The sequence below is a fragment of the Callorhinchus milii genome, unplaced genomic scaffold (genome assembly GCF_018977255.1).
Source record: "Callorhinchus milii isolate IMCB2004 unplaced genomic scaffold, IMCB_Cmil_1.0 Scaffold18, whole genome shotgun sequence".
Classification (NCBI taxonomy): domain Eukaryota; kingdom Metazoa; phylum Chordata; class Chondrichthyes; order Chimaeriformes; family Callorhinchidae; genus Callorhinchus; species Callorhinchus milii.
In genome coordinates, this window is record NW_024704759.1 from 2534467 (window position 1) to 2553576 (window position 19110).

Below are 19110 nucleotides of genomic sequence, written 5' to 3' on the forward strand. Positions count from 1 at the left end.
AACCAGTAGATGTGGTATATTTGGATTTTAGGAAGGCATTTGACAAGGTGCCACACAAAAGGCTGTTACTCAAGATCAAGGCCCACGGGATTAATGGGAAAATATTAACATGGATAGAAGAGTGGCTATCGGGTAGAAAGCAGAGAGTAGTGATAAACGGATCATTCTCGAATTGGCAGGATGTAACTAGTGGAGTGCCACAAGGATCAGTGCTTGGGCCTCAGCTATTCACCATTTACATCAATGATCTGGATGAGGACATTGAATGTGTCTAAATTCGCGGATGATACTAAACTAGGGAGCAGTGAGCTCTCAGGATGATGCAAAAAGATTGCAACAAGATATAGATAGGCGCGGGGAGTGGGCAAGTAGGTGGCAGATGGAATTCAATGTTAGCAAGTGTGAAATTATTCACCTTGGTAGCAAGAATAAAAGAACAGATTATTTTCTGGAAGGGGTGTCCTTGTACACCAGTCCCAAAAAGTTAGTTTGCAGATGCAGCAGCAACTAAGAAGGCGAACGGCTGTTAGCGTTTATTTCGAAAACTTTAGAATATAAGAGTAGGGAAGTCTTGCTGCAACTGTATAGGGCTTTGGTGAGACTGCACCTAGAGTATTGTGTGCAGTTTTGGTCTCCTTATTTAAAAAAGGACATACTTGCCCTAGAGGGGGTGCAGCGTAGATTCACTCGGTTAATCCTGGGATGAGGGGACTGACCTATGAGGATAGGCTGAATAAACTGGGGCTGTATTCTCTAGAGTACAGCAGAATTAGGGGGGATCTTATTGAAACATAAGATTCTTAAAGGGCTGATAAAGCAGACACTGAGGGTCTGTTTCCCTGGTAGGAGAATCTATAACCAGGGGTCACAGTCTAAAAATAAAGGATCAGCCTCTTAGAACAGAGTTGAGGAAACATTTCTTCACTCAGAGGGTAGTGAACTCATGGAATTCACTACCCCAGAAGGCTGTAGATGCTCAGTCCTTGAACGTTTTCAAGGCTGAGACTGATAGATTCTTGAAAAATAGAGGGATTAGAGGATATGGGGATAGGGCAGGTAATCAGAGTTAGGTGAGAAGATCAGCCATGATCTTATTGAATGGCGGAGCAGGCACGAAGGGCCGAATGGCCTACTCCTGCTCCTAATTCGTATGTTCTTATGTTCTTATAATTTGGAACATGACATATGCATGTGACTGCCAGGATGGTAGAAGGAGAATTGGATGGACCCTTGGTCTTTTTTTGTCTAGCATTCTTATGTACGCTGATGAAGGAGTCTGAAGTTGAGGGAATTGTTGAAGAGTGGAGGGGCATTTACTCTTTGTTTAATTGCAATGCATCTGATTTGGGATGCTTGACACTGACACTGAACACTTGGAGTGGAGAATGTTTGTCTTTCCACTACTAATGTCCTTTACCTTGATGAGCATAACAAGTGGCTAGCTACACAAATGTGGAATAGTATGTTCCTGCCCCAGTTTCTAATTTCAACTAAAATGTAATTTCACAATTTTTTTGGTACATTTTGTTCAAAATCAACTCAATACAGCTGATGAAGTCAATGAAATTGTGATTATTTCATTTAAATATGATTAAATTGAGAACACTGGGATAATTGTACCTGTAATTCATATAATGTTCTTTCTGCAAGTGTTCTATTAGGTTTTTGTTGCTGACTTTTGTGCTTGCGCTGACTCCAATCACCTCCTGTTACCTTAAGCAGCTCAGTCAAGGCCAATGAGTAAAGCTCCCACTCCTCGTTCCAGCAAATGTGCTGAGCTCCATCTCAGAACAACAGCCCTAGTGTACCAATGTGACATTTCTGATTTTACTCCACCTTCTAACTTGAGATTGCCAAATTAGAAGCAATTTAAGTGCAGGGAGTGGACAGTGGAATTTGGTCTTACACTGGACAATAAAGGAAACTTTCATTCAATCAATCCTAGGCTGGATTTGACTGAGCCCCAAGGGCAAAAAAGAACAGTGTGCTAAGTACATTGCTTTTATTTCACTAACCAAGAAGATTTCAAAACGATCAATCTGTTTGGTTTGGCCATTTATTAGAACGGTGCCATTTTAAAAGTAAACTTCACAATAAAAGAGCCCAAATGATTAAGCCCTTGTGTCAAAATTGTGTAGGTGTCTCCCAAAAATCTCCTTTTATCTAGAATCTGGAATCAAGTACTCAACTAGGAAAGTGCCTTTAACAGAAATTATCCACAATCCAATATGAGGCAATTGTTTACTAAGCAGTGAACTGGTTGAGAGGGAATCATTTGTTGTTTCTCCATTTTAAACAATCAATTTACTTTACAGTTTATTCTGTGAAGAGCTTTGAGACTCTTGAAGACTGATATGGCACTATATCAAATGTAACAATTATTATTATTATTTATTTGAGCAACTGTTACGTAGTGATCAACTAACAGTTTCTTGTGCAAGACATTTGGGATGAAAAATGACAAGAAACATTAAAAAAAGGAGGTAAGTAGGAAATTGGAGCACATTACAGTCCATGAGTGTTTAATGTAGTTAGATACACACTTGAGGAAATAAGAAGTGATATCAGGAAGGAGCAGTGGATTGGGATTAGGATAGGCAACTCCATCATAGATAATTGTCCGAATGACCTCCTTCATTTCATTCATTCATTATTATATTCATTCTTCAGTCTGAACATTCTAGGATTAAAAAGTCTGTAATGTGTCATGTCCTTTTATCGTCTCATCTTCCCACAAAAATTGGTCACTTTAATCGACGACTGTTTGTGGTACGCTGCTGTGTGCAATTGGCTGCTGCCTTTCTTCCACGAATATACAGTCAATTCACTTTACAGTATATTCTGTGAAGCGCTTTGAGTCATCTCGAAGACGTGAAAAGCTCTATATCAAATGCAAGGATTATTATTATTATTTTTTGTCTGCTTTCCGAGTGCTGGTGTTATTGGAGGACAGAGAGGCCTTTGGTCATACCAACAGCTGTGTACAGAGCTGCAGTATTTTCTTGCTGTGTGCACTTACAGCTGTCACTTGCTTTGATAGTATTCTCAAGACACAGTTGCTCTGGAGTATATCACAAACACAAACCTGCGTTCAAAGCACTTCAAATGGAAGCTGTACGACAGACTGAGGCACTGTATTATCCTTTATAAGGTAGGTGGCTGTGTATGGTCTGCAAGCCGCTTTGTTGTTGACCTGTACGATTTGAAAATTGCACGCTTATAAATTACATTCCTTATCTGTGATTTCCTAGTAACCTTCCTAGTTGTTCTGTGCATTGCTAATTTCAAGCTACTTCATTTCATTCAAATTGGCTGCCACGTTTTGTCCACAAAACATAGTCAATTCACTTTACAGTATATTCTGTGAAGCGCTTTGAGAAGTCTCAATAACGACATGATAAGGCGCTATATCAAATGTAAGGATTATTATTATTATGCTCAATTCAGATGGAGGTGATGCCAGAACATGTTTTCCCCCAAAACCAAATATTTCAGGCACAAAATTAATAATTTATTAGTCTTTACAACTACAAGGAGTGAGAACCATCCAGCTGGTTTGTATGCAATTTTTATACTGGTCCATAACAGATTTAATAGAAAAAAGCTACAATTTTTTTTTACAATGCACAAAAAAAAGCATTTTGGCAAAATTAAACAACCCACACAGCAGTGGGTTTGAATGTAAAAGAAATCTGTGGACAGTTTCAGCCCATACTGGCAATGACATTTTATTATTGAAAACTAAATTATATAAAGAATGCTCAAAATGGATGAAAGTGAACCACAATTTCCCTTACAGCACATTGATCATAGCCAAAACTCCATTAAAATGTGTAAAAGATTAGCAGAGTATTTAAATGCGTATGCTTGCATCAAGGAATATTTACTTACACAACCATCTTATAACAAAACAGATTTAATATACATGATCCTTTATAATTTAAAAACATCGTACTGGTCCTGCGTCTCCAACCGTGGTTTTCTGAGTTTATTTAACAGAACTGAAAAAGATGGAAATTTTAAAATAGGCTTTAAATATTTGCCATGAACCGCGCTAAGTAAAATAAGCAAAACTCGGTACATCACGGAAATAAAATGTCCTCAAAGTATCAGTTTACGTTCACCAAAATATTCCCTTTTCCTGTAGTTTTTAATTGTTTTTGTAAAGAGTTTGGCTGAGATGCAGATTCTCACCGAGGTACTGCTTCACTGTAAACAGCAGGACTCTGTTACCAGTCACCTAGTGTTGGTCGATTAATGCAATTCTATCCTTGTCTGGCGTACGCGCTTTCCACCGGAGACAACTAAACCTGGCTAACTTTCTCCCTTATATAACCAAGGGTCATGAAGGCTGCTTGTAGCATATCTACCATTACCACTATCACCTCCAGCTGAGATTGTGTCATTCAGCACAGACCAAGGACATTGCTAATCTGTGCAGCTTGCATTACATCATAGTGAAGCGTGCAGTTATCCATCCCTCAAGGGATCTCCAAAAACCTCTTCAATCTGGAATGAATTGCTTGTGTAAATGTGTAAACGTACCTTCCATCGGTTGCCACATTCATTGCAAACAACAAATGTAGTCATAGGTTCATCAGCGCTTCGTGTCTGAACCTGGAGAGGAGAGAAAGCAAATAAAGGAAAACTATTCACATTGACTTGGCTTTTTTCGTTAAGTTGCTGCTGACATGGCTTCTGGTGGGACAGGGTGAACGTATACCTTATCGTATATGTATCCAGTAATCACAGGCCCACTGGAGTCCTAGTGTTTATAAGCAAAGCCACGCTCTAGTGAAGTGATTAATAACAGGGTCACCCTATGCTGAAATATAATTCTACAGGTGCCATCTAGTACCTCATGAAACTGGCCACTGCTTGATTTAAAAATGATCTTTGGAGATCACAAAACAGATAGGGACTTTCAATGCAGTTTCACGTGTACAGCATGCTTCATACTGTAATAAATTAGGCTGGATTAACATTGTTGCCCCTATTTCCACTATTTCTTTTGAGTAGCTCAGTCAGGTGTTACCTGGGTATAAGTACAGTTCTTCTTCTTGCACTTTCCACAGCTGAAGAGGTCAGTTTCAGTTCCTCCGGTCTTTGCCATCTGATGTTCTCGAATCGCTTCATTTGTCAAGGCTTTCCGAATCTCTTTTAGTTCGTCGCTAGCCATTTCCTTTATAAAAAGAAATCAAAACTAAAATGGAATCCATTACTAATTTCAGAGCCCTGTTGAAAACGAGGAATTCATTCCAGCTGGTAAGTGAAAGAATAATTCCATCAAAACATATTTGCTGCATATTTCTTTAATTATTGTAATGACCACTGATGAAAATATTTTGAGTAAATTATTCACAATTTGCAGGTCGCTAAAATCTCAAAATCTAGTCAGAGCACTGGTGTGCACACAACTCACACCCGTTAGGAGCACAATTCCTCCAGTGTTAGTGACACAGCAACACCTAGCGGTGAGTAACTGTGTAACACCTCTAGATGCAATATCTTTAGGGACATGTTAAACAACTTGCACTTATTTAGTGCCTTTCACATCAGAAAATATTTTTAAAAGTGCTTCAGAGACGGAGTGGGAGTCTGAGCAAAGTGGAAGATGGTGGGAGGGGGTAGGAGGAAGACGAGCAAAGGCGCAAACAAAGAAATGGGGTTTAAGATGGATTTTGAAAGCAGAGGGGTAGGATGCATTCATAATCCTAAATTCCTGGGGTAAGTCCACAGACATCTGCAGTCCAATATTCTAGACTGTCCTACTGGTCATATCCTTTTAAGTGTAGTTTTTGTTTAGTTTTCAGACACTTTCTACAACTGGTGCCATTCTCACTGGTGAGGGCTGCAATGTCTTTTCAGTCAGGCTTGCGGCAGAAACAATTTGGTACATTTGACTAAATGCTTTCTAACGATATTTCGAACGGGTCTTCATTTTATGGAAAGTTTTTAAAAAAAAGTATGACAATGTAATAAAATAGCCTTACCTCAGCGGTCATGCTGGCAATCCGTTCCGGTGAAATATTTCCACAGAGAACGTTCTTCCTTAAATTGGGGTTCTTTGAGTCTTTCAGGTTGGCTATCCTGCTTCTGACTCGGTTTTTATATTTCATATCTGTGTTGGGTATTTCTTGATATATGCTTATACATTATATTAAGGAGCTGTATCCAGCAAACTCCAGATGTCTCTGCCTTACAAGCCCCCACATTCATTTGCAGTTTAATTCCACTGGCTCCCTGTCAAATTCCTAACAAGATTGGAACCATATGAGTCAGAATTCATTTCACATAAACAATTGCATCTCATTCAGATTTATTCCAATTTCTGTTTCAAAATAGGACACCAAATTTAGACTAAGCTTTTGTAGTTATCTATTTTAGAAATAGTTTGTAATACAATACTAAATTTATCCCCCCACCGCCCAGCAATTTCACTCGACATTTATTTGTTTTGACATGTAGAAAGTATACATTTCCTGAAAGGCCTCAATACCTAGAACAATGAGACTTGCAGTCTCGCATTTCGATTACTTATTCTTAAAACGTTTCACAGCACTCAATTCAAAAGAATCTTGTTTAAATTCACATTTACTGAACAGACTTAACATCTAGCAGGGAAGTATCCAACATGGTCAGTTTTATTGGTTGCAAAATAACTCTTCAAAACAGCCGGCACATGCATAATGGGTCGAATGGCCTCCTTCTGTACTGCAATACTCTATGATTCGAAACCACAGCTTGTTAAAGGGAACTGCCAGTTCATGGTGCTGGAATTCTGATCTGCCGGTCAATGCACATGACAAATACGGAGAAATTGCACCCCAGCCTAGATTTTCTTAACATTTTAGAGCATCTGGAATTTGGTAAATTGTTGAATTCAGTCTCAATTTTGTAACTATGCTGTCTCTAGTTCTTAAAAGAACTTCCAAACAAAGACTTCAAAATTAAATATGTATTTAAGAAGTTGCCAAATTCTGGACATGCTGAAAGGCCCTGTAAATAAATACATCTAGACCCAGGTGGAATACATCTACCCCAAACTCTTGTGCAATCAGCCTGAACTGGATTTAAAGACTGAACTAAATCACAGAAATAAATGAACAGAATTTTAACCCACTATGCCTAATAACCAAACTCCCATAACAACCAGATTTTAGGGTATGGTGTAAAATTTCATCTAATGAATCACTTAAAAGGATATTTTCTTCAATCTGTGCTGCCAAATGGTCACAGTCTGTACCTATTGCAATATAGTCCTCTGCAGAGAAAGGTAAAGTTAGAAGTTGGATAATCTGTACTTCAATCTTGAACAGATTAGCAATGAACATACAAACGGGATGAGAAACAAGAATTGGCAAGTGCTAGCTGGTCTTTCCACGAGTAAACTGAATGATCTATTTAATATTGAAATACTAGGAAAGACTTGTACTAGAATCAGCAACTAGGATGCACTGTTTTTGACATGACGACCCCCCACCGCCCAACTTTCCCACCCAACAATGGGTTGATCTTGTAGGAGCTTTTATGGACCAATGCCATCTGATTAAGAACCATCCATAACATGTGTACCTTTTTATCTAGATCCCAGTATTTCTCGGCATTTAAATAAGCAAGGAGGAGGTGTTTACTCTGCACACCAAGAAACCTGTTGGGTTAAATTAAATGTAAAATCACCCTGCAAACAATCTTCTCAAAGAGGCTGATTACAGAAGTCTGAATGGTGACTTTTCCATTTACTAATTATATTTTCTGTAGACAATATTCCAAAAATGAACTAGTGCCAATATTCTAGCAGAATGCTAGTTCCTGAAATGTGCTTTTACTGGCCTAAAGTTTTCGTTTACGTGTGCTTGGGGAATACTGAACTGGTAATAAATTACTAGTGCACACATTGGATGTTGGATAACAAGTAAATTCAAAGCAGCCAATCTTAATTCCGATGATCAGACCGATGCATTTTGTTAATTCCCCTCAATTCAAATGATACAATCAACGTTTTCTGGTTCCAAACTGCCAATAGGATTTTCTGTGCACAAAAGGGGAAATTGTACTTTCAAAGGTGACCTGATATGGTTCAGGTCACTGTTCCTTATAGCATGGCTATTATCACAAACATATGTTCTGGCCTGTTTTCCTTATAACCTAAGAAAAGAAGATGAGGGTTAATAGGAACACAGTAGTTTATTTTTTTAGACTTGATGCTCTTGATACCTGAACAACCTGCATTCATAGTGGATTTTTAATGAAATAGAATGGGTCAGGAAAAATAGGGAAGTACTTACTGGATAATATGGGATTCTTTATCATAATAATAATCCTTGCATTTGATATAGAGCCTTATCACTGAGACACCTCAAATCACTACAATATACTGTAAAGTGTATTGATTATGTTTTGTGGACGAAATGCGACAGCCAATTGTGCAGTGTCTCACAAAGTCGTGGATTGAATGATCAAATTATGCACCCGCCCCTTGCCAACACACACACACTAGATACGTGCAGGAATCTCCACAAGTGGCATTTTTTTTCCAGGCTGACTTCCAGGTGGAGCAAATGGAGGAGAACTGAGCATCTCTGCCTCAACTTGGCACAGTTCATGAAAGGTGAAGTGACAACTCGTGGTTAGGTCAAGACAAAGACAGCAGGCGTTCTGGTGCCCGCTCCAATAGATTACTACATGTTTGACTGAGCTATTCTGCTAATTTGATTTTAAAATTTTCTCCAATGCGAACATTTGCGATTTCACTATGTGAGCAGAGACCATCGCAGCTGGGATTAACTGCTGAAATAAAGGCAATTGAGTGCTCCATTCAGAGCCATCTGATACTTATTTATTAGAAACAGTTATATTTGTTACCCTGTTAAACTCACACACTGATCGGACTGTAAAATAAAACAGCTTCTTTAGAGATATAGACAAAACAATTCTAACTAAATACAAAATTTACATGTTGAATCCTGGTACAATATTCTTAGGGCAACAACAACTTGCATATATATATATATATATATACAGCGCCCTTCATGCAGGTTAGCGTCTCAGGCAACCATACAAAGGGAATTATTTTCCCCACGCTGCTGAGTTGCTGACTTCAGCAGAGTCACACATGAGGTACAAGAAGGAGCCCAGGTAACACAATCCTGGGGAGAATTCTTACCAGCCAATTCTCCTGTACTTTGTAGCTTGAGTTTACCAACGATGAAAGACTGTTGTAGTCACTTTATTGCCCAGGATCCAGAAAAACAATTGCACATAAGCCACTGATAATTCCCTTCAGTTCAAATGGACTTACTGTCTGTTTGCAGAGCAGCTACTATCAATTCCCTGCACTTATTTCGAACACTGTCGCTTGTAATGGGGATCGGTGGAAACGTGGTCATCTTTGGAGTAACAGGCGTCCTTGGTTCTCGTTTTTTACTTGAGCTGTAAGAGTAAGATTGTGTTCAGTATAAAATCGCCTTCAGCAGCCATGAAGCTGTTTGATCAGGTTTTATAGGACTCCATTCCCTTTCTGACCCCATGCACTTCCACAGTTACACACATAATAATAATAATCCTTGCATTTGATATAGCGCTTTTCACGTCGGGAGGACATCCCAAAGCGCTTCACAGAACACATTGTAAAGTGAATTGACTGTATATTTGTGGGTGAACGCGGCAGCCAATTGCGCACAGCAATGTCCCACAAACAATCGTAGATTGAAAATGACCAATTTTATTATTGTTTTTGGTTTTGGAGGGATTATTATTAGGCTCTGTGTGGAGTAAGGAAACTTGCCCAAGGTTTTGTCCTCTGCCTGGAATTGAACTCAGGTCTCTCGCTTGCAAAGCGAGTGCTCTAATCACTGAGCTACAGGACTCCACGTAGGAGAACCTCACATTGAAAACTGCAACTTTCAATTTCAAGAATATTCCAAATCTTACATTTTTAACACAATGGTATTACGGCTAATAGCGTGAATATTTCAGGCCTCTGATTGTATATAGACTAACTTTACATTGTTATGTACAGTGTAAGCTTTTCATATATATATGGGTATATATGATATAGTAATACTAATTAATAATATTATTCTATTCTATTATTATATATTATACTGTATAAATAGAATATGCATTGAAGTAGAGAATAGCATATTGAATGAAAAGGCTGTGGATGCTGGATCCATTCAAATTTTCAAGACTGAAGTGGATAGTTTTGTTAGGTCAGGGTATCAAACGATATGGGACAAACGCAAGTATTTGGATTTGAGGTACAGATCAGCCATGATCTAATGGAATGCTGGAGTAGGCTTAAGAGGCTGAATTGTCTAATTGTTCCTGTGAATGGGGGGCACTTGGACTTTATTTTAATTGCCAGACTGCAAATCATGTATTCAATGTACAATCCACCAAACTTGTTCCACCAGTTTATTAGATCATGGCCGATATTTTATTTCCATTTCAACACCTTTCTCCAGACCCTTTAAGATTCTTTCTTCTCAAGTAAATCTCTCCTTTTTAAACATCCCAAATGATCCGGCCTCTATGGCCTTCTGGAGCAGTGTGTTCACAAGCCTAGATGTGAAGAATAGTCTCTGATCTCACTTCTAATCTTTCTAATTTTAAGATTTATTGTCCTCGTTGTGGATTCCTCTACCAGGGGTAGAGAAAGAGGCCTGGGAGAACTTGGAGAAACTGAGAATAGTCTGAAGAGCAGCAGAAATGATCAGAGCAGATGTGATTTAGTGAACAAACAGTGCGCAGGGAGGGTTAAACCGATGCCCCGAACAACCTTTGCTCTGTTGGTTCTGGGCTATTTTGTGAGGAAGAGGACTCAGTTGAAGATTCCTTTTTCTTATCTTCTGAATCTTTATCTCCCGCTGGGCCATCTGAAAAACATTCATTTCAAAGATCATGACTTTCAAACAAATGCCGAGACCTACGTTCCGCCCAGTGATGTGGAGTTCAGCCGTCACTGCAAATAGGGAGAATTCCACACAACCAGGGCCCAGGATATCACAGGACCACCCCCCACCAACTTCTACTTAAAGTACTCCTGTAACACAAAAGTTGCGTTACCCAAGCAATTACACGCTCGTTCAAACTGTTCATCAGCAGAATACATGTGTGACATTACTTTGCCACGCTCCAAAACAAACCCACCTCATTTTGGATTTGTGGTGCCTCATCGATTTACGATAACGGCTTTCAAGGAATAAAGGTTTGTGAGGGGCAGATCAGTGCAGATGAAACAGCCAACATGTTTACCACTTCAATGGGATTTTTCAGATCTGAAATTCTCAGGCAAGAGATATTTTGGGTTTGTGTTGATTTTTTTTGGAACAAAATATTTTGTTATTTATGGATCATTAGATCCTTTTGAAAAAATTGCAACATATTTTCAAGGTCATGTACAACTTTTATAACAAGTTATTCCATGTTTATAATAATCCTTGCATTTGATATAGCGCCTTACGACATCATCGAGATGTCTAAAACGCTTCACAGAATATGCACAACTTTGTTTTCACCTCCATCTCCTTCAGCAGATTTGGCCATCTCCCATGATCTACTGGCTGAGTGGTAGTGAAAATGATGCGAGGACTGCATTTTAAACTTTGTCACCTGAGTTTGCTGAGGCCTGCCACCGGGAATGGTCTGGAGAGTTTCAAGAAGTCATTTTTGGAAGCAAGGTTTCCCTCACCCGCTCTCTATCCATGAAAACCACCTCACAGCTGTTGCAGCCCGACAGTGTCAGAAATCAGCTCAAGGACACTCCATGCCTTCCCACAGAATGAAAAAAACAACAAATGGATCCAACTTTGAAAGCAGTGTGCAATGCATTCTCTCTCTACATAGGTGGAATCTCTAAACACGAGATTACATTCTCTCTTTACCTCAGGGACTTGTGCTGGTTTACAGTCACGGGAAATAAGACTCTATGGACCAGATATCTGACTACATTGGGAATTGTGGTTATTAAGATTTAATGACATTGAAGAGAGGACATATAGAATCAATCAAAGAAAAAGTTTGGGTCATTGAGCTATAATATAAACTGAGAAGACATCATTTAAGTGATTAGGAAAGAATTGGCAACCAGAAGATGGTTTTCTGGAAGATGAGATCCAAACCTCTCTACTCCAAACCTCTCATTGTTTGAAAGGTTCATCAACAAATCATATGTCTAAACTTAGGAAACCATGGTTCGAAACGCATTTAAAGCTCATACAGTCTCAGACTAGTCCACAATGACAGGATTATGCAGCAACTAATGGCTGTTACTTCTGCTCCGAACTTGTCAAAATACAACAAAGATGCATTAAAAAGACAATATTACCTAGCAACTTTTTCCATGATTTAATGAGCGACTTGGCAAGCGTTGTGATGTCTTCATCTGTGCTTTGTTTTCTAACAGCATTTACAGACATACCAATACGTGTGGACTGCAAAGAGAATTGGGAGTAGATATTAAAAAGCAGAAATCTTTCCACAGTACTTGATAGCAACACTAACTATTTAAGCTAGCATTTTTCAAAGGGTACCAGCAATGATCCACTGCAGTCAGATAGGCTTTATTATCTTCAAGCTATTAGTTTTCAAACGAAGCCCATCAACCAAGAATCCGATTGCCTATATAACATTGTCAACTCTCCTGAACAGCAGTCATGATGTTGATTTACACAGTACAAATCGAATACATTAACAAAATAATAATAATAATAATTATAGGACATCAATTTTCTGTCTGACTGCAATCTACCTTAATACTTTACAAAGAGACTGTAATATAAAATTACAATTATTTTTATTTTAGATAATAGAAGTTACATAACATAACATGTAGGAGCAGGAGTAGGCCATTCGGCCCTTCGAGCCTGCCCTGCCATTCAATCATTGCTGATCTTCTAATCTAACTCCAGCTAATAACCTGACCCTGCCTAAACCCCATATCCCTTAATCCCTTTTGCAATAAGAAATCTATCTCAGTCTTGAATATGTTCAAGGACTGAGCATCAACAGTCCTTTGGGGTAGTGAGTTCCATACATTCACCACCATTTGAGTGAAGAAGCTCTTCCTCAACTCATTGCGAAAGGGCTGCCCTCTGATTTTAAGGTTGTGACCCCCGGTTTTAGTTTCTCCAACCAGGGGAAACAATCTCCCACTCTCTACTCTATCATGCCCTTTGATGATCTTATAGGTTATAGGTTTCTATAAGATCCCCTCTAATTCTTCTATATTCTAGAGAATATAGGCCCAAATTGGTCAGCCTATCCTCGTAACTCATGCCTTCATCCCTGGTACTAACCTAATAAATCTACGCTGCACTCACTCCAAGGCAAGTACATCCTTCCTCAAATAAGGAGACCAAAAATGCACAGTATTCCAGGTGCAGTCTCACCAGGGCTCTATACAGTTGCAGCAAGACTGCCCTACTCTTATACTCTAATCTTTTCATAATGAATGCTAACATACCGTTTGCCTTCCTAATTGCTGCTGCACCTGCAGACTAACTTTCTGTGATTGGTGTACAAGGACACCCAAGTCCCCCTGGACGCTAATACATTCCAATCTCTCCCCTTCTAAAAAATAACCCGCTCTACTGTTTTTGCTACCTAGGTGGATGACTTTGCACATCCCTACATTATACTTCATCTGCCACCTACCTGCCCAATCACCTAACCTATCTATGTCTCGCTGCATTTTTTTATGTCGTCCTCTGTGTTGACACTTCCTCCTAGTTTTGTGTCATCCGCGAATTTAGATATATTAACTTCGATGTCCTCATCTAGATCGTTGATGTAGATGGTAAATAGCTGAGGCCCAAGGACTGATCCTTGTGGTACTCTACTAGTCACATCCCGCCAATCTGAAAAGGACCCGTTTATCCCTACTCTTTGTTTCTTACCCGTTAACCATTCCCCAATCCACGTTAATATGCTCCTCCCAATTCCATGGGCCCTTATCTTTTATGCGGCACCTTATCGAATGCCTTCTGGAAGTCCAAATAGACTACATCCACTGATTCACCCTTATCTAGTTTACTGGAAATATCCTCAAAAAACTTATGAGATTTGTCAAACATGACTTCCCTTTCTCCCCTAAATACCGCACTACCACACCCTTAATCAATAATTCTAAAATTTTTCCTATCACTGATGTGAGACTAACTGGCCTATAGTTCCCCATCTTTTCCTTTCCACCTTTTTTAAATAGTGGTGTGACATTTGCGATCTTCCAATCCATGGGGACTGTTCCAGAATCCAAGGAATTTTGGAAGATCAGACATAAGGCCTCCACTATCTCATAAGCTACCTCTTTAAAACCCTGGGATACAAGCCATCCGGACCAGGGGATTTGTCACTTTTTAGTCCTAACAGGTTCCCTAGTACCAATTCTCTACTAATGAATATTTCCCTAAATTGCTCCCTGTCCTTATCCCCTTGGTGCATCTCTATTGTTGGTAGATAAAACAAATAACTACATATCACAAAACTGAGACATCCCCGCTTCTGACTTAAGACACTAGTATGGAAGTTGGAACATTCAGGAAACTTTATTAGTGTTCAGTACAGAATTTTACAGTGAAACATTGTAAAGCAACGCTGCAATTTGTTTCAGATGAAATATCAATTCCATTACTTTTTTTGGTGGGGAGGGGGGAGTGTAAAACCTGTTTCAGTCATACTGGATTAAAATATTTTCTTCAATATGTAGTCTAGATTTACCTGCAGTAAATCCAAAGTCATAGGTATGCCTTTGAGTTCCTTCAATAAATCGACAGCACCATTCTGCAGAATAAAAAAAACAGTTGAAAAAACTCTCTAAATTTAAGTGAGATTTTGAGGAGGCATTTTCTGTTTGAACAACAGTACTTGTTTCAACTAACAATACTGTAGTTCTAAACAAAACAAATCTTGTAAAATTTAAATGGTAATTAAAAATCAAAAAACTGCTATATCTGGAAAAATGACTCACTAAGGACAAATGCCCAGTAACAATTGAAAGAGATGCAATACAAACATTTTCTGTAACAAGTGCTTTATAATATCTTTGCAAGTCTATTTTCTGATGCATCAGAGGATTACATGGAACAGGCAAATGAACATACATGATTCAGCAATCTGGAGACAGGTAAGGTACCAACACTGTATGTTTGCTCTCCTAAGGTTTAATTCTCCAACCCACAGAAAATTATTTACAAGGCATATTATATGTACATCCATGTATTGCAAAACATTTCTGTTAGAAAAATCATGTTTGCTATACTTAAGCAATTGCAACATATCCAATTTCTCAACATTCAAATGAATATGCAATATCCATCAATACTAATTCAGTTATCTTTATATTAATCTCTTGACCAAAGATACAACATTCTTTCAGTGGGAGTTTGGAGTTTAATCTCCCGATGTGAAAAGCCTATATACAGGTAAATGTAAATTTGTATAGTATCTCCCCATTGAAAAGATCTTTAAACCAACTATCCATTTAACATGGACTATACAGGACTCACGTGGAGTCCTGTAGCTCAGTGGTTAGAGCATTCGCTTTGCAAGTGAGAAACCTGAGTTCAATTCCAGGCAGAGGGCGAAACCTTGGGCAAGTTTCCTTACTCCACACAGAGCCTAATAATAATCTCTCCAAAAACAAAAAATAATAATAAATTGGTCATTTTCAATCTACGACTGTTTGTGGGACACTGCTGTGCGCAATTGGCTGCCGCGTTCGCCCACAAATATACAGTCAATTCACTTTACAGTATATTCTGTGAAGCGCTTTGGGATGTCTAGAAGACGTGAAAAACGCTATATCAAATGCAAGGATTATTATTATTATTATTATAAATTGCTTCCTCAATTAGTTTTTTTCTTTTTAAAAACAAGAGGTAAACACAGATTTTTTAAAAAAATTAGAAAGACTTAAAAATTTAGCTTTGCTGTGTTTTTATCCCGTTAAAAGCACTCCTGTTAGCATCAGGACCACAATTATTATGTGACGCATTATCAGAATTTGCAATCACTGGGGAAACACCAGCCCATGGTTGTTTCTGAGGGGGGTAAAAAAAAGGCACATTGGGGATTGTTGATGAATAGTTTCCAGGGTTCAAAATGATCTACTGTTCTTGCAGAACGGGTTAAATATATCCGAGATTACAGGATCGAAGGAGTCCCAGTGATTCCCCTGTGCATCGGTCATAATCTCCAAGGATTTGCACAAGAGTACGAGTCTCCAATGGGACCTGACTGAATTGGAAAGGAAACGAAAATCTCTCTCAGTAATGCTGCACATTAAAAAGATTCCGGCACATACCGATCGTGCTACTAAAGGTGAAAACAATAACATCAACAACAACAAGATTCCATTTATAGAGCGCCTTTCACGTCGGGAGGACGTCCCAAGGCGCTGTACAGTTGTGTCAGGACCCGAGCATTGGGGGGAAATGGTCAGGGTGAGGGGAGGGAGCAAGGAGGGGGTAGAGAGTCGAGATGGGAGCTGAAGGCACGGTCATCCTCACGTTTGATATAGCGCCGTACGTACCACGTCTTCCGAGACGACTCGAAGCGCTTCGCAGAATATGCTGCCAAGTGAATTGACTGAACATGTGCCCGATAGCCCCCTCCCCAAAAAGCCATCTTTTTACAATGATGTTTTTGGAGCCATCCGCTGCCGCTGGAACTCCCTCGGGTTTGATTTTTTTAAAAAAATCGATTATTCGTCTGAAATAATCTGCAGTCCATTCTGATTCATCCTCTTATTTGTTTCCGTGTGTATGTACGTGTATGTGGGGTGTGTGGGGTGGGGGTGGGGTGGGGTGTGTGTGGGGGGGCTGGTTGTCAGGGCCTGACTATTTTCCCCCCATCCCCCCCAAACCCCCACCCAGACCCAACCAACAACAATCCTGACAGCCTTCAGGCCGCTTTCCCTCAGCCACCATCACCACCATCATCATCACCACCATCATCATCACCATCATGACAACAAACCGCCCGCCCGCCCACCAACCCGCCCGTCCGTCCGTCCGTCCGCCCGCCTCGGCACCTCTACCCACCGTGTTTTTCTTTGACACCATCTTATCCATCTTTTTGGCAATGCGGACGATCTCGTCTAACTTTCCCATTTCCTCCCGCCCCCCCCCCCCCCTCAGCCCTCCTCCTCCTCCTCCTCAGGCAGAGAGAAAAAAAAGTTGAAAGAAAACGGTACCAGGAAAACACTAAAACAATGAGAGAAAAGGGTCGCCGCTGGTGCCGCAGCCGAGAAGGACGCTCCCCTCTTCTTTTTTTACCCTCCCTCCCACCATCCAACCAACTGCCGTTCTCCCCCCGCAGTCCGAGCGCGCATCAGCCGCAGCCATTCGCAAGCGCCAGCCCGACTCTCCACCACTCCAGCCAGCCGGGCCGTCGCAAGCGTCGCTGGGAGTTGTAGTCAGTCCCTCCAGCCCTGGACTGGCCCCGGCAAAGCGGGTCGGCGGCCCATTAACCCCGAGGGGACTGCAACTCCCGGCATGCCTCGCGCGCTGCAGGCAGGCAGACAGACAGACTGACAGGCAGTCAAGGCGCCCGCGACGACAGGTGCAGCCACACACGCGCTGCCGGGCATTAGAGTGCCTCCTCTTTCGGCGCCAACTGCAACTCCCGGCATGCGTTAGGCTGGGGAGCCGCCTGCGTTGCTGGGAGTTAGAGTTCCTGCGCTCCGCATTGCTGAACCGATGCCTTTGAGGCGTCAACTACAACTCCCGGCATGCATGCGTTCGGCGCTGGCGCCGGGACTGAGGCGGCGGGAGCCGCCATCCGTGACTTGTCGGTTTTGTCGGAGTCGGCGATGGAGACCGAAACAAAAGGCAATTTCCCACCAAAAAAAAAGCGCCCTCCCTCCCTCCCCCCCCCGCTTTGTGATGTTTTCACCTAAACTCCTTGTATTTTATCGACCAAACCTGCTCAGCTTACCGAGGCTTTGTTCGACCACCTCCCCGCCCCCTCCCACACGACATCCAGGAGAGGAGGTCTCCCCTCCAGAAAGAAGTGTCTGGAACCTTCTGGAAAACGGTCCACCTGCAGCTCAGGCGGTTGTTTCTTGTCGGGAGGTGGGGTGGGGTGGGGTGGGGGCCCGAGTTTGCCTCCTCCACCAGAGATTTGATCCCTTTATGTTTTTTATTGGCTGTTAAACGCGGACTCACCGAGCAATTACAATAATAATAATAATAATAATAATATTAAGAAGCCTTGCGTCTGATACAGCGCCTTATCGTTTCGTCAAGACGCCTCAAAGCGCTTTGCGGGGTTTTTCCGTGGAGTGCTGTGACTGTGGTGTGTTCGTGGGCAAATTGTTTGGGTGGGTTGCGGGTTCTTGTGCCCCTGTCGTATCCTTTGCAGCAATTTTGTGTAGATTTGCGACGGTTAGTAATATTTCATATATATATATATATACACAGTAAACTCCTGATAACTCCGGTCTTAACTTGAAACTACCACTTAAGTCTTCATGTTAATATCCCGGTCCCATCTATTTATGTATTTCTACATATTAACATTAACTGAAAAAGGAAATAAGGGGTGGGGGCAGAGAGATTGTATGAGAAAAGATTAGTGGGTAACATAAAAGGGAACCCTAAGGTATTTTATAAGCATGTAAAGAATAAAAGGTTAGTCGAAGGTAGGGTGGGTCCAATTAGGGACCAAAGAGGACATCTTGTGGAGGCAGAGGACATGGCTGTCGTACTGAATGAGTACTTTGCATCTGTCTTCACAAAAGAAATGAATGGAGCTAATGCCACAGTTTCGAAGAAGAGGGTAAAGAACTTGGATAAGATACAAATAAACCAAGAGGATGTACTAAAAAGGTTGTCGGTGCTCAAGGTAGATATGTCACCCGGTCCGGACAGGATGCATCTTAGGTAACTGAGGGAAGTAAGAGTGGAAATAGCGGAGGCTCTGGCCACAATCTTTCAATCCTCCTTGGACACTGGGGTGGTGCCAGAGGACTGTGGGGTTGCAAATGTTACTTCCCAGTACAAAAATGGCAGAAGGATGAACCCAGGAACTACAACAACACCAAGATTTGATTTATAGAGCGCCTTTCACTTCGGGAGGACGTCCCAAGGCGCTGGACAGTTGGGT

The 19110-nt window shown here is 40.8% G+C and overlaps 1 protein-coding gene across 2 annotated transcripts; it reads right to left on the minus strand.

Annotated features, from left to right (window-relative positions):
- Positions 1-3489: 3489 nt before the first annotated feature.
- LOC103172216 (transcription elongation factor A protein 1) lies at positions 3490-17964 on the minus strand. Of its 2 annotated transcripts, none has more exons than XM_042341926.1 (10): positions 17941-17964; positions 14722-14784; positions 12332-12437; positions 10784-10880; positions 9302-9432; positions 7208-7264; positions 5994-6148; positions 5036-5182; positions 4546-4617; positions 3490-4001 (listed from the first exon to the last, which is right to left on the minus strand). In XM_042341926.1, exons 2-10 carry the CDS (start codon positions 14740-14742, stop codon positions 3993-3995), a joined length of 795 nt encoding a protein of 264 aa, XP_042197860.1. In that variant the 5' UTR covers positions 14743-14784; positions 17941-17964; the 3' UTR covers positions 3490-3992. The 2 variants fall into 2 exon arrangements, with proteins under 2 accessions (XP_042197860.1, XP_007883209.1); XM_007885018.2 differs by lacking the exon at positions 17941-17964 and adding an exon at positions 17046-17132.
- Between the last annotated feature and the right edge of the window lie 1146 nt (positions 17965-19110).